Raw genomic sequence first — 16,432 nt, 5'->3', positions numbered from 1 at the left:
TGACTGCTGACTGATTGACATGAACCAGGAAACATCTTTTTAATGTTGGACTTCATTTCAGTAGTTCCTCCTCCAAGGTAGTGATCCAGCCTGGGGCAGAGTGCAGCTGTGTGCAGGGAGCACTTTGTACTTTGCTCAGGGGCACTTCAGTCGGTGGTGGAGGGGAAAGCGTTTGGACTGAAGTCACGTGATTTACAAGAAACAGTAGGCGCGTTCGACTTGATGCAGATCTGTCTGAGTCTGACTTGACGTGATGCATGCTGGGATGAACGCAATGCATGCTGGGATGGACGCAATGCATTCTGGTTAGAAATCCTGTCCGACTTGTGTCAGACGGGGAGGGACTTACCACTACGTCACCATGTCACATGACCTTAAAATATCGCGGGAGTCTTCGCCTGCAGTCAGATCGTTCGACTTGATGCAGATCTGTCTGAGTCTGACTTGACGTGATGCATGCTGGGTTGTCATGCTCATAGATCTCGAATATGATTGGTTAAAATGAACTTGTTCTACCCAGCATGCATCACGTCAAGTCAGACTCAGACAGATCTGCATCAAGTCGAACGCGCCTAGTTGCTCTCCACGATCTGCACGACCGGAAACCCGCCCTCATGACGTCAGGTCAAAGACGTGATTGGGCAGTTTGGGAGGAATCTCCTCATGACGATTTTGACGTTTCTCGCTTCGTTATGTTGGAATATGCGAAAATGAACAGAAATCGAAGGGATACCTTCTTATATGTGATTTCTGCAACAATGGTAGGCTAGCCTACTGAAAACGCTGTACATCTGACTGCAGTTCAATGCAGTGTTCATTTCTTTGATTAAACAGTAAAAAGGCATTTTTAACATGTTGGTAACAGTAGAATAAGCGGGATAATGGACTTCACTCCATTAGACTATAAAATAAAAAATAAAATTAGCCTGGGCTATTGGCTCAACTGTCAGCACGCTCGCCTCCCGATCTGCGGTGCTGCTGGTTCGAGTCCGGGCGTGTGCACAGCTCAACACAACGCAGGTTACATTCTAAGGCTTCGCGTTGGGCCGTTTTACAATCTTGAACGCGTGCATTCAATTTGTAGAAGTGTCGTCCATTATCCTTTACTTATATCGTAGTACTGCTTCTTCAGTATCATCCTAAATTGGTTTAGTGGGTAACACGTCAGTCGGGCGATCGGCCGTCCGTACTTCAAATCTTGTTAACGGTTAGTAGATCTTTGGGGTTCTTCTTCACACCTGTCTGTCCAAAAATGAAAACAAATGGCATTTAATCTCCATCTCAATATCTTTCTGTGAATTCGTTTCATGGTTGAGTTACAGGTGCTAAACGACTTTGGGTGTAAAAGTAAATATTCAAATAAGTAGCCTAATCAGCAGTTCATTTTCGCCAAGATTGGAGACCAAAGCACTATGCTACTTAATCCTTATTCAGTAGCTGCTATTCACAATCCTTTGCATGCAGCATGCTTGTTGTAACACGGGTATAAATTCCGGTAACTCCAAAGGTTATATTTCGTCGGCAACAACGAATGCAAACACCGCGAGATCCGCCATTGTTTACACGAAGTTGACCGTGTCCGACTTGTCTGCAGCCGTCCTCCATTATTGGAAACTTATCTACAAACACAATTTTTCTCCACATAATACCCCAATTTGGAACAACCGGTACATACTGATAAAAAAGAAGTCAATTTATTTTAAAGAATGGAAGGAAAGTGGAATCTGGTCTATCCAACATCTTATGGATGGGAGAGGCAACATATTAGATTTTGATGATTTTAATCATAAATATAATATTGATTGCTCCAGAAACGACTACTGGGCTGTAATTAATGCAATTCCACAGGCTCTCATCTGTATGATTAAGGGCACTTTAATGTACATGCAGATAACACCTGAATTACTCACCCTGTCCATAAATAACCAACCTTTCTTAGAGAAAAAATGTAATAACAAATTTCTGAGATCTACTCTCACCAAAGAATTTTTTCCATTTTCTCTCAAAAGAAAACATATATTAAAAGAATACTCCACCTTGGATGCCAAGAGAATTAGATGTAAATTCCTTAGCTTTCCCATCCCCCCTAAAGCGAAAGAGGTACACTTCAAAACAATAAATGACATTTATCCTTGCGGTGAATTCCTAAGACTTAAATTTAATTTGGATTGTAATGAATGTGCCTTCTGTAAAACAGAAGCAGAAACACTTGAACATTTAATATTCTCTTGCAATCTATCTGACTTGTTTTGGAAGGACTTCAAAAATTGGATAACCTATAATAAAATAGATGTACCACCCCTAACCTATAATACTGTGAGATTTGGTTTCATAATGGAGGACAGAAAGTTAGAATACAAAATAAATAACCTGATTATACTTGCTAAATACTTTCTACACAAATGTAAATTTTCAAAAACTACCCCACATTTCAACATTTTTTTAAAAGATCTGCACCTCTATTTTGATTCATTAAAATTTATGAAGTCAAAGAAAGCCCTACAGCTGTATGACAGTTTATCAACATTTACTTTTGATTGATCCCCTTTAAGATCTTCTTTTCTATTGCTTTACTCTCTATTATTGTTCTGTTTATATCCTTTCTTTTTTGTGAATAAGAAACGCCACGCTCAGTTCTGAAAGCAACAACGTTTTGTAGTTGTATTCGAATATGCTTATGTGTATTGTATTTTTGCATTTTGCAATAAAGGAGAAGGAAAAAAAAAAAAAAAAAAACTTGTCTGCAGCCGTTTTATGCTCCACCCCTACAGTCGGCGTAAGATCACGCTGACGTAAGCAAGTCAGACTCAGACAGGCGCAGACAAGTCGAACGCGCCTACTGCGGCAGAGTCGGCGCATGCGCACTCTGTCCTTCCTGTCAGCTCCACCCTGTTTCAGACTGAGACTGAACCAACTCTGAACTCTCAGTCGGGACTCTGCAGTGTTAGAGCTGTAGTGGGGACAGGAACATGTAGATTTTCTTAATACACGGGAATAGGAAACATGTCTGCTGGAAGATCTGCGTCTCTCTGCTGGACTCTGCTGTCAGTCTGTCTGCTGGCTTCTTCTTCTGCAGGTCAGCTCAGTTCTACATTATTCACGTTTGGGGTTGTACCTACTAGTCGACTTCATAGTGTTTACTCTGCGCTCCTGTTGTCCTCACTGGTCAGTTTGACCCTGTTTGTTTTAACTGCTTATAAAACATGAGCTTTCTTTCTTTATTTATTTATTTACTGTTTCACCTTTTTAATGAATTTGTTTCCAACACATTAACAAACATTTTACATGTATTTTTGTAATTCATGGTATGATTCACTTAATTGACAAAATTCGTCAAATTATTTTTGAATAACAAAACAGAAATTGTGAATACTTTTCACTGTGGTTATGATCAGAAACATATGTGTTGATCCACAGTATAGATGGACAATGACCCAAAACATAGAGCAAAAGAAACCCAGAAGTTTTTTTAAGGCAAAGAAATGGAATATTGTGCAATGGCACAATCACCAGGTCTCAACCCAATCAAGCATGCATTTCACTTGCTTTAGAAAAAATCTTAGGACAGAAAGGCCAACAAATTTGGAACAACTGAAGACAGCTGCAGTGAAGACCTGGCAAGGCGTCACAAAGAGGAAACAGAGCTTTTGGTGATGTCCATGGGTTCCAGACTTCAGACAGTCATTTCCTGCAAAGGATTCTTAACAAAGTGTTGATATTTGATTTATGGTAATGTTAGTTGGTCCAATTACTTTTGAGCCCCTGAAATGAGGAGACTTTGTATAAAAATGATAGCCATTCCTTAATGTTTCATAGGATATTTTTGTGGTGGCATGCAGAGTCCCATTTCTGGGTTTGTGTATATTTACAATTAGGATTGTCTTTTGGACCATCACACTGTGGGTCCAGACTTTGTAAGGTTCAGGTTATAGTATAGTTTAAGACTAATGTTTCTGTATGTACGGGCAACTGTGAAGGCTGTTGGGATTCGACCACAACATACCACTGTAATCCCCTGTTGTCCTCTGGTGTCTTCTATTGTCCTCTCTTGTCATCTGGTGTCCTCTGTTGTCCTCTGGTGTCCTCTGTTGTCCCCTGTTATCCTCTGGTGTCCTCTGGTCCTGTCCTGCAGAGACCATTGTCCTTTCTTTGGTAGCTCCTCCCACTGACTGACTGCTACATGTTGACCTTTAACCTCTCTGCTCTGTCTTGTTTCCTTCAGAAATTAGAACCATCCCAGCCGAACCTGGACAGAATGTCACTCTACCATGTAAAGCTCTGAACAATGATCCTGTCATAGTTCTAGAGTGGAGCAGAACTGACCTGAAGCCAGAAGAAGAACTTCTTGTATATCGTGATGAGAGGTTTGTTACTGTCAACCAGAATCCATCTTATAAGAACCGAGTGGATCTACAGGACAGACAGATGAAGGATGGAGACGTATCTCTGATTCTGAACAATGTGAAGACTGAGGACAGAGGAACATACGAGTGTTACATTGTTCAGAATAAAAGACAGCGCAATAAGAGAGCCGTTGGTCCCATCAGCACCATCAGACTGGAAGTAGGTGAGTGAGTAGAGTTGAGTTTGTGTCTTTGTCTCTGATCAGAGTTGAAGCTGCTTCCTGGTTGTCGATGTGAGAGAGAAAGATCTCAGATCAGATGTTTGACTTTTAGAAAGATGTTGTTGATGAGACTTTCTAGAAAACAGCTGGTCTGAGTGATGTGATCAGAGTGCAGTAGATAATGCCTGACAGCAGTTTGTTCTTCACTCATCAGCTACCTCACACCTCACACCTGCTTCTGTTGTTTCTGTCACACAGCTGGTCACCACCGAGGACATCCTGGTCTGATAGCTGGTGTTGTTGTGTTGACTCTTGTCGTGGCTGTTTCTTTGATCACTGTAAGACACATGAAGAAGAAATCTTCACCTCCTCCCTCCTCATCCTCCTCTCCTCCTCTTCAGTCAGCTGATCAACCTCTGGTCCATCTACTGTAATTACGAAACTGAAAACACGTCCCATCAGAGCTCTAACATTCAAGCAGGTTACTGTGGTGGTTTGTGGGATATAAACATGTAGTCATTGTAGCACCCCCTACAGGCCGAATTTCACGAAACTTGCCAAGATGGTATGCAAGCATATTATAATGACGGTTGCTAAGTTTCATAAGGATTGGGTGAATACTTTAGAAGTTACAGACCTTACAGTAATATGAAATGTTTCTGTGTCGCCTGTAGCGCCCCCTGTAGACGTAATGTCACACAACTTGATGGGCGTCTACACAATATGTTACAGATTGTTTATGCTGAATTTCATGAAGTTAGCTATTGCAGTTTTTGAGATATTGAAATGTAGCGCCCCCTGTAGATGTAATGTCACACAACTTAATGGGCGTCTACACAATATGTTACAGATTGTTTATGCTGAATTTCATGAAGTTAGCTATTGCAGTTTTTGAGATATTGAAATGTTGCTTTTGTAGCGCCCCCTAGAGACTGAGGGTCACAAAAGTTGGGGTGCTTATACAGAATCATATTATTATCAATGATATTAAGTTTGATTAAGTTTGGGTTTATACTTCACAAAATATTAGCTTTGGACTTATACCGTGCCACGCTGTAAAAATGAATTATCCATTAACTTCCTAATCAATAACCCTGATAAAGTTCTGTAGAGAAGTTTTCATTATCTTTGGCCATAAATGATACATGCCAAGTTTGGTGAGAACTGGATGAACGGGCTAGGACAAGATGATTTTGCTTTGAAAACGGGTGTGGCTTAGTCCATTAGAACCAGGCCTATGTAAGGAATCATTTTTGTTTCTAGGGCACACAGTTCTTGAGATATGAGCCAAAATGTAAGTTGTCTTATTATAGTGTCATCTAGCTGTAGGCATGTGTATTGACACCTTGGCAAAGTGACATGCCAGGACTTCTACCAAGTTACCAGGTTTGACACTTTTTGTCCATGCAGTTTGTCCTGGGCAGACACTTTTAGCTAAGAAGAAGGAACAGAATAGAAATGCAACAAAATCAGTAGGGATTAACATTTAACTATGACCCTCCATCTTCAATTGAGAGCATGTACGATTGGAACTGGGAGGATGAGTCCATTAAATGTTTGGGTGTTTCACTCTTGTCATTATATATCTGCTCTTATCCTATATTTTATGTGTACAGATTGAGATTTATTTTATTTTATTTTTCTTTCACTTATGTAAGTTGTTTCTGTACAAGAGAGCAAAGTTACCAGAGTCAAATTCCCTGTATGTGTACATACTTGGCCATTAAAGCTGATTCTGATTCTGATTCTGATTCTGAAGCCATGAGGAGATCGTTGGTAACTTTAACCAGAGCTGTTTCTGTTCTGTGATGAACTCTAAAAATTGAAACTTGACAAGTTGATGGTTTAGATGCTGTAATTGTTGAAGAGAGCTCAAGAAGATCTACTGGGGAGAAGGATTCCAGATATTGATAAGGTCTTACAGAAGTTTCTAATGTCACTGTACTTACATCTTTGACAGCTGGAGGAAGGATGCCTTGAATATTTTCTCTAATGCCGACAATTTTATTAGTAAAGAAGCTGATGAAGTCATTACTACTGAGGGCTAAAGGAATAGATGGCTCAACAGAGCTGTGGCTCTTTGTCAGCCTGGCTACAGTGCTGAAAAGAAATCTGGGGTTGTTCTTGTTTTCTTCTATTAATGATGAATAATATGCTGTTCTAATACTACTGAGAGCTTTTTTAGAAGTTGTTAAACTATCTTTTCAGGCTATGAACTGTGATCCATTATCTCAAATATAGTTACACCTGTTTGTTTTCACAAAACATAATCAGTAATGTAATATAATTCAAACAGTGGGAACGCGTGTGTGCGTGCACGCACGTGCGGGCGTGTGTGGCTGTAATCCTTCTATTACATTCACTGTATACTCTGGATACCTGCAACAAAGGTAATAAATCACAAAGTTAATTCTTATTTTCTTACACAAGAATGCAGTGTATTGACCTAAATGAATGTCAATAAATATTCATTCATCTCATCTTCTGTAACCGCTTTCCTGTTAAGGGTCGTGGGGTTTGCTGGAGGATATCCCAGCTGTCAATAAATATTTTTACATGGAAAAAGTTTAATACCATGTTGAGGTTGTTGACTCCCCCCTTGTTGTTGTTATCAAGTATGATCTGGGGCTTGCTGTCTGTCCCAGTGCAAAGTGCTCATGAGAAGCACATGTTTTTCGTGTGTGTGTGTTGGGGGGGGGGGGGGGGGGGGGGGTTGTGAGCATATGTGTGTGTGTATGCGTGTGTGTGTATATGTGTGTAGAGGGGGGCGTGTGGTTGTGTGTGTTCATTGTGCTGCACTCTCTGAAGTCTTCACATGGACAGGCCATGTCTGTGACGGCTGCAGTCAGTGTTTGTCGTCCAGTTCCATGTTGAATGCCAACCTGGACTGGCTCCTTTCTGGCAGCAGCAAGTTCAAAATGTTGATGTGAGTGAGAGCAGGGGAAGTCTGAGTAGAAGTCATCTGATGCTGGTTTAGAAACAGAGCAGAGAAACCCAAAGCCACAACACTGAAGACCATATTCTCGTGGGTTTCTCTGCTCTGGGATTCAGGGGATTTCACTGCAGTCGCTCTGAAGCACTTTTTAAAAACTCCACAGAGTCTGAATCAAGTCAAGTGGAAAGTTTTCATGGTCATCAGCACCTCCCCCTCAGTGTGAACCAGGAAGAACAGAGCTGTTCCTCTTTAACACAATCAACTGTAAAAGGCTAGAAAGACTTTCCTCCTGTTCATGTGGCCAGAAGAATCAAAGGAAAAGAAGACAAAGTCTCCATGAGACACAGACATGTTGTGGACGGATGTTAATCCAGAGTCTGAGTGTGGACTCTGTGGTTAATCTCTCACTGAGTCACATGAATAGACTCAGTGTTTCCACAGCAGTGTGACAGTCATCTCTGTGTGTGATCACTGAAAATAAAAGGTGACGATGATCTGACCATGACTAATTTAAGCAAAATTTTGGCGAAATTCGACCGAAATTTCTCCTCTTGTGCTCTGCATTGCTGCGTCATCTATGGTGTTAGGTCCACATAGGCTCTGCATAGGTGTCTGCGTTGTTGCCATAACCTCTGCATCACCTTAAAGAGCAAGTATAAACCCTATGCGCCTTGGCGACAGGCTACGGTGACAATGCAGACCCCTATATAGAGCCTGTGTGGACCGAGCACTGTAGCTGACGCTGCAATGCAAAGCACAAGAGCTGTGATTGGTCCTCTTGGTTGTAGTCTGTTTCCTCTTTAGTATTTCTGGCTGCTTCTCCATCTCCACAATTTTCAAATTTCATTTTCTGGATTGATAAAGATGGAACTTTGGTGGCATTGTTACAGAGTATAAATGACTGACACTGGTGAAGGCTACATACATAGGTTACTTCGTCTATGTCCTGCACTACTCTAAAAGAGCCATAAGAGTGATTCACAGGCCCTGGTAGGTACGGTGGCTGCAGTACCTCCAGTAGCCTACAGCCCCCACCTGGAGCTAGACCTGTGACGTTAGCTCTCCAGTAAACATCTGGTGTCCAGGCTTCCCTCCATGGACCGTGGCCAGAAACAACGAGGACCCGTCTCTCTGGGTTTGTGTCTGCAAACAGCTAGTTGTGTATGTATGAACTTGATCCATCACATCATTTATTTAAGGTCATTCAAAGAGTCATCAGCTTCTGTTTCTGTTTCAGTCAAGGTGTTTTTTCAGTTGAGTCATATGTCAACAACAAGAGTCTCTCAGGTGAGTAGAAAATTTTCCAGAACCCAGAGGGAGATTTACATCTCTTGTATAATCATCACATTGAATTCACCCATTTTCATGTGGAAATTCAGTGAAAAAAAAGCAGAAGCAGAGGCTTTTTATTTTTTAACAAACAGAAAGTTAAACTATGTGAATCACTGATAAATGTCTGTTTGTCTCAGCGGAGCAGTGTGTCACCACCACTGTGTAATTTAGCAGGAAGCTGACTGCTTTGATTAGGAGTCAGATAAATACAGTTTAAAAGGTAAAAGACAGTTTCAGGAAACAATGACCACGTTTACATGGTCTTTAGTATCCTGGTTTTGAGGCTTATCCCGGCTTTGAGCATATTCGGGATATGGTGTTTACATGGAACACAGAGAAACCCGGTTATTCATATCCCCGTATACATGATAAATACCAGTAACCCGTTTTCCGATCGCTGCATCCTATCTGCGCATGCGTGTTTTACGTCTTTTTCAGTGTTTTCCAACGCGACCTAACTTGTTCAACGGAGCGAGATGGAAAACCAGCGTCACGTAGCTTTTCCGCAACAGATTTGAATACATCAGCATGTCGGTGTTTTCTGTCACTTAAACACGTCTTTATGTTTAGTTCTTTCATTACTTTAAGGGAAAATTCTGTCTCTTCGTCGCTCCAAAAGTGAGACGTTCTCGTTGCCGCCATGTTGTTTGTATATCTTCTTCTTCTTCTTCTTTGTTTATTGGCAGATTACATCTCTTTGGTGCATACCGCCACCAACTGTACAGGAGTGTGCAAAGGGACTTGGCATACTATCATGGTACTCTATGGTTGAAGAGGAAACGTTATATTTATATATAAAAAAAATAAATAAAAATGAAAAAAAAAGGATCCTAGATCCTTTTAATTAAACCTGTGTCATTCAGAAAAATGAATAAGGATTTGATCCTGTCTCTTTGCATTCCTTCTTCCTTAAGGATGTTCTCAATCCCATTTTCAGCCTCTCTTTCTTTCCATTGCTGCCTGTGTTCTGTGTATTTTTTGCACCTAAATAAAATATGGTCTACATCTTCTATAACATGACATTCAGAACATAAACCATTACTCTTCCCAATTAATCTTAGTGTACCATTAAGACCTGTGTGACCCAATCTTAGTCTACTATACACCACCTCTTCCTTTCTGTTGTTACATACTGTTATTCTTTTCCTCCATACATTTTTTTGAATTGTGTGATAATGCCTTGCATTGTACTCTACCTCCCATTCATTTTGCCATTTCAGTATACCTTCTGATTTAATTTTAGATTTGGCTTCTCCCTTCCCCATTGAAATATTGATTCCTACACTATATTACCAAAAGTATTCGCTCACCTGCCTTTACTCATTCTATGAACTGAAGTGCCATCCCATTCCTAACTCATAGAATTCAATATGATGTCGGTCCACCTTTTGCAGCTATTACAGCTTCAACTCTTCTGGGAAGACTGTCCACAAGGTTGAGGAGAGTGTTTATAGGAATTTTTGACCATTCTTCCAAAAGCGCATTGGTGAGGTCACACACTGATGTTGGTCGAGAAGGCCTGGCTCTCAGTCTCCGCTCTAATTCATCCCAAAGGTGTTCTATCGGGTTCAGGTCAGGACTCTGTGCAGGCCAGTCAAGTTCATCCACACCAGACTCTGTCATCCACGTCTTTATGGACCTTGCTTTGTGCACTGGTGCACAGTCATGTTGGAAGAGGAAGGGGCCCGCTCCAAACTGTTCCCACAAGGTTGGGAGCATGGAATTGTCCAAAATGTTTTGGTATCCTGAAGCATTCAATGTTCCTTTCACTGGAACTAAGGGGCCAAGCCCAGCTCCTGAAAAACAACCCCATACCATAATTCCTCCTCCACCAAATTTCACAGTTGGCACAATGCAATCTGAAATGTACCGTTCTCCTGGCAACCTCCAAACCCAGACTCGTCCATCAGATTGCCAGATGGAAAAGCGTGATTCATCACTCCAGAGAACGCGTCTCCACTGCTCTAGAGGCCAGTGGCGGCGTGCTTTACACCATTGCATCCGACGCCTTGCATTGCACTTGGTGATGTGTGGCTTGGCTGCAGCTGCTCGGCCATGGAAACCCATTCCATGAAGCTCTCTGCGTACTGTACTTGGGCTAATCTGAAGGTCACATGAAGTTTGTAGCTCTGTAGCAATTGACTGTGCAGAAAGTCGGCGACCTCTTTGCACTATGCGCTTCAGCATCCGCTGACCCCTCTCCGTCACTTTACGTGGCCTACCACTTCGTGGCTGAGTTGCTGTTTTTCCCAAACGCTTCCATTTTGTTATAATAGAGCTGACAGTTGACTGTGGAATATTTAGGAGCGAGGAAATTTCACGACTGGATTTGTTGCACAAGTGGCATCCTATGACAGTTCCACGCTGGAATTCACTGAGCTCCTGAGAGCGGCCCATTCTTTCACAAATGTCTTGTTTCACAGTCTGCATGCCTGAGTGCTTGAATTTATACACCTGGGGCCAGGCCAAGTGATTAGAACACCTGATTCTGATCATTTGAATGGGTGAGCGAATACTTTTGGTAATATAGTGTATATGTTCTTTTTTCAGCACATCCTTAGCTATTTTGTCAGCCACTTCATTCCCCTTTATCCCGACATGTGCTGGAACCCAACAAAACTGAACCAATATTCCAAGGTTCTTTATATTCAATAAAATATGTCTTGCCTCTATTACCAAGTCCTCTCTTACTGATTTTCCTGTTTCAAAACTGGTTAATACTGCCAAGGAATCAGTACATATGACAGATCGTAGTGGCTTGATTTCTTCAATCCACCTCAATGCAGTTATTATTCCTGCTAGCTCTATAGAATATATTGATAGGAAATTATTCAATCTATAACCATATTTTTTCTTAAATGTAGGAATATATATCCCAATTCCACAATGACCATCTTGAGGATCTTTTGACCCATCTGTAAATATTTTAATAAAACCATAATATTTAGACAGAAGATGTCTTTGGCTGTATTCTGCAAGGTTTGCTTCATTAGGCTGTTTTGCTTTTTCCTTCAACAGTTCTACATCAATGGATGGCACAGGCAGCATCCATGGAGGAACTGAACTCAACACTAGAGCAGGGCTAAACTTGAAATCTAAAATTCCATACTCTCCTGCTGTATTTGTAATGTGCCATCCAAAACCAGAACTCTTTGAATGGTATTCCCAACATGCATTAAGGATTGTTAAGGCAGGATTATTTACACTTCCTTTAAGTCTCACCCAATATGTTAAGGACAACTTATCAAATCTAAATTTAAGTGGAGTTTCTTCAGCTTCAACTAATAGAGCACAATTAGGAGTTGTTTTAAACGCTCCTAACGCAATTCTTATTGTCTGTATATCTAGTGCGTCACTTGGCGTCACTCGCGCCTGCGCAGACAGTGGGCAGCGTGTTGCCAACTTGGCGACTTTGTCGCTAAATCCAGCGACTTTCAAATCTTCTTGGCGACTTTTTTTTTTCAAAAGCGAATAGCGACAAATCTAGCGACTTTTTCTGTTTTTATTGGAGACTTTTCTGGTTCTTGGAGACTCTGATGTGAAAGCACATATCGGTTTTCTGTTACTGTCCTCAACAAGCAGCGGGTGCTGCCGTGAGCCCCTCCCCTGTCCCAAAGCACTCACAGTCTCACAGTAGCCCCGCGCAGCAGCAGTCAGAGCTGAGAGGGAGAACCACGGCACTCCGCGTCCAGACTGCGAAAGAATGGCGCATGCGCAAAGCTGCCGCTGATCGCGCCCTCGTTTACAGAGCGGGATGTAAATGTTTCTTCACTGTCACACTAAAATAAATAATAAAATAATAATCCATTTAGATTGTTAATTTTCTCAAGTTAAAACCATTTATACAAAAAATGTTAAAAATGTTCTAGTTATGGCAAAAAATGCATGTTTTACTGTGACTAGTTGTAGGCTCTAGTGGAGCATAAGTTTAGAAACTAAGAAAATAAAAAAAAAAAAAAAAAAACTTAAGTAACTCTGCCAGAGTGTCTCTTTTTTTTCTTTTTTAACTATTTGTTATTCACGTTCCTCTCTCCTACCGCGTCCATCACAATTACATCCAAATGGAAAATTATGCAAATTCGCTGATGACGTCATTTAGCGACTTCTAGCGACTTTTAGGACAGCCAATAGCTACTTTCCTTACTGAGGAGTTGGCAACACTGGTCAGAAATCGGGATAAGGTGTATACATGCTTCAGGTTTCTTGAAATCGGGAAATGAGCATATCCCGATTTCTGAATTCGGGATATGGTGTTTACATGGAGAAACACAAAAATGGGATACTTCAAAAACCCGATCAAAACCGGGATACTAAAGACCATGTAAACGTGGTCAATGTTAATACACTAAAACAGAGCTAGGTAGTTTCTGCTGTTCATCGCAGTGAGGAATGAACAGACTTGTACACTGCACTGGGGGAAACAAAACAACCAGCAAGAAAGAAGAAAATGATTCAAGGTCCAGCTGAAGGTCAAAGAGGTTTTTATTTCCATTTAAACCACATATAACACATAGTGAGACGAGGGGACGTCATGAAGACACAGGACTACAGTACAATACAAGGGACTGAGCATAAAGTGTACGTGTGCATGATGACGCAGACGATACAAAACAGTACAAACGATGCAAGAATGAGAGTTCAAAGACCTTATAATGCAGACAGTGCAAAATGCTTTGAGTCAATGAACCTATAAAAAGATGTTACACAACAACAGAGACTTGATGGCTGTAAAGATTTGAATGATTAGTATCATAGAGTTTTCAAAAGATGCAAAGATGTGCGCAAACGATATGAGTAAAGGTTCAGATGTGACTGTGGTTGTGTGTCTATTGGCGTATGTTCAAGAGTCTGATGATCAACAACAGGGAAGTACTGTATCTGTATGTAAATGGGGACAAGTCAAACAGGTTTCTGATAGGCTCCTCCCACAAATGTTCCTGTTTACTTCAACTTCTCAGCAGTTCCATAGAAATGAGGAAGTTTTTTTAATACACATGACCTGGGGAACAAAGGAGGGTGTTTGTCCCTCTCTGTGTTTGTGAGGCTGTTAGCTGCTCTGTTGATTCTTTCTGAACAACATTACACTCGTATGTTCCTCTGTTGCTTTGATGTTGAACTGAAAGAAGTGAATCTGAAAGTGTAGGATGTGTTGAAAGAGTGAAATTTGATCCTGTGTGGACGTGTCTAATTTGTCTCTACCTGATAAAGGAGCATGAATCAGACTTTATGGTGGCTGTTAACCTTTGAGCTGCAGCTAATAACCGTCTTCAGGGACAGAGAGGAGTCCTGCATGGCTCTGAATGAACCTGGTCCTCGTTAACACAACTAAATGGAGGAGAGTTGTTGTTTGTAGTAGCTGAACCAGGACTTGGTTTCAGGAACTTGGCATGATGGCAGCGTCTAGCTATTTTCTCTGTGCACTGAAATGAAAGAAACTAAAAGCCAGAGCGTGACACACAAGATGTGTAAACAGGAGGGAATGTAATGAAACACAACCTGTATGATACGAATGATAAGAATGTTCTTTCACTTTAACTCTTCACTCATAGAAATACATAACCAGAGTGTTATTGTAGGACATAAGAAGACTCTTTCACTTTTGTAACTTTCTTTAAAATCTTTCATTTTCATGTAGAAAATCAAGGTCAGTGTCGTTACCATATATGGTTCCTTGTTGTGGTAAACATGTATGTAGAACATTAGAACACTAGTCAACATTAGGACACTTCTTCTTCATGGTTCCTAATAAAGCAGTTATGCTCAGTGTTCATTCAGAGGTGGACCTTGTAGACCACATTAGACCCTGAGAACGTTTCCTTGATCTTCTCTGATTGGCTGAGTGAAAACAACATGCTTCTAAACTTCACTGAGACGCCCCGGGACGCCCTGTAACGGGTTAACTGTGGTGTTTAAGTCCTCTGTGTGCGGTCTCTCACGTTACAGCCTGCTGTCTGGTCTGACGGGTTAAACTGCATCATTCAAACAGTCACTTCTCAGAAACAAAGGCGAAGCTGCTCTGCAACTTCAGAGCGTAACAGAGACATGAGAGTTTAGGAGGTTGTTGTTTTTGTACATTTATTCTTACTGCGACTTATCCTGTTGATTTAAATAAAATGATCTGCACACATGCCCACTGTGCATGGGTTCAGGAAGCCCACTCATGGTGGAGCTGTGCAGCAGGGTGGGAGGCTGTGTGGGTAGAATAGGCGCCAGTCTTCTAATCTGGGCGGGAAGGTCTCTCTCTGGGGATTCCCGCGCCCTTTTGTGGGCCCTGAAGGAGAAACAACATATTTGTGTATTCTGTAAATTAAGAAGAGTTTTAAAACTAAACAAGTGTCTGGTTTAACAACTGTTAATTCATGATGAAAGAACCTGAAGGTCACATGTGTTTGTTTATACCTGCGTGGCACAGACTGAGGTCAGTGGAAACCCACAGCAGGCTGGGGTGGGGGAGGGGAGGGTTTCATGTGAACAAAGCAGCAGCTGACATTTCAAAGGTGCAGGTAATAACAGGTGTGTCTCTGCCGTGGTGACGGGCTGCGTGGCTCATGGTTACCATCATCATCTCTACAGAGACCTCGCTCAGAGACTCATCAGCTGCTGTTCAGTCGACTCGTGTGGAAACAAGAAGACGTTGATACTCAGACTCAGCGTCCGGTCATGTTTGTGGCACAAATACACAACTGCTGATGTTTGATGATGAACTGAATGAAGTGAATTTGAAAGTGTATGATGTGTTGACTAAAAGAGGAATTTGATCCTGTGTGGACATGTCTAATCTCTGATGATGCATTCCACTGATAGCGGCATGTCTCTACCTGACAGATAGATTTTTATGTTGGTTTGAACCTTTGAGCCTGCAGCTAATAACCGTCTTCAGGGACAAAGAGGAGTCCTGCATGGCTCTGAATGAACCTGGTCCTCGTTAACACAACTAAATGGAGGAGAGTTGTTGTTTGCAGCACAGTCTGAATCAGGAAGTGGTTTCAACAGAGACCTGAGCTCTCCCTCTTTAACCAGCTGCTCTGTAGAGAAACACCTTCAAGAATCCAGATCCATGCAGTCCACATCATGTTCTGGACCGTCCCTCTTTAAATCTAATCCACTGAGTTTCATCTGAAGGCGGTGTCATGATGTCATTGTCAAACTATTCCCTCTCTTCCTGTCGTTCAGCTCTGTGACTGAAATGAAAACTAAAGCCCCTTCATCACATATGACTCTGTGTAGGACCTGTCTCTAGGCAGCAGGGACACAGTATACCTCTGTAACCCTGAATTTGAATTTCAAATGTCAACGCAAATCTTTGTTTTCCTTGTTCGTGCCACTTGTTGCCACGTGTTGCATAAGGTTTTCATAAACTGACCCTGCAGGGCGTTGAACTGACACCGCCTCTTCTCAGAAAGTCACAGTGAAACTGTTCAGAGGAGTAGGTTTCGTTTCACAGTAAATGAAAGAGCAACAAGCAGCCTCCATTTTACATTCTGAGTCTGACATAACGACCACATGAGTTATGAACATGTTCTATATAACACAGCAGATCAGCCTTAGTTCCTCTAAATTATACAGCCTAGTTTTAAATCCAGACAGACTCTGTGACTGGG

General features: G+C 41.5%; 2 protein-coding genes across 2 annotated transcripts in view; both read left to right on the top strand.

Moving 5' to 3' along the window:
- Positions 1 to 16,432, top strand: part of LOC311492916 (uncharacterized protein) — a gene marked incomplete at both ends in the record, with an annotated part of 225,698 nt that overhangs the window by 73,363 nt on the left and 135,903 nt on the right. The window lies entirely within an intron of this gene.
- On the top strand, positions 2,918 to 4,998 carry LOC311489795 (butyrophilin subfamily 2 member A1-like). Its single transcript, XM_084547064.1, has 3 exons — positions 2,918 to 3,076; positions 4,223 to 4,563; positions 4,823 to 4,998. Exons 1-3 carry the CDS (start codon positions 3,004 to 3,006, stop codon positions 4,850 to 4,852), a joined length of 444 nt encoding a protein of 147 aa, XP_084403190.1. The 5' UTR covers positions 2,918 to 3,003; the 3' UTR covers positions 4,853 to 4,998.

This window comes from Chelon labrosus (assembly GCF_963514085.1).
Source record: "Chelon labrosus genome assembly, chromosome: 1".
In the NCBI taxonomy this organism is placed as follows: domain Eukaryota; kingdom Metazoa; phylum Chordata; class Actinopteri; order Mugiliformes; family Mugilidae; genus Chelon; species Chelon labrosus.
The sequence above is the reverse complement of the archived record's forward strand: the minus strand, read 5'-3'. Positions and strand labels throughout refer to the sequence as shown.

Bases quoted from the DNA above. Each gene is read 5' to 3' on its own strand.
- LOC311489795 (XM_084547064.1), top strand. From the start codon at position 3,004: ATGTCTGCTGGAAGATCTGCGTCTCTCTGCTGGACTCTGCTGTCAGTC. The intron at 3,077-4,222 runs GTCAGCTCAGTT...TGTTTCCTTCAG, and splicing joins GCTGGCTTCTTCTTCTGCAG to AAATTAGAACCATCCCAGCC. The intron at 4,564-4,822 runs GTAGGTGAGTGA...TCTGTCACACAG, and splicing joins TCAGCACCATCAGACTGGAA to CTGGTCACCACCGAGGACAT.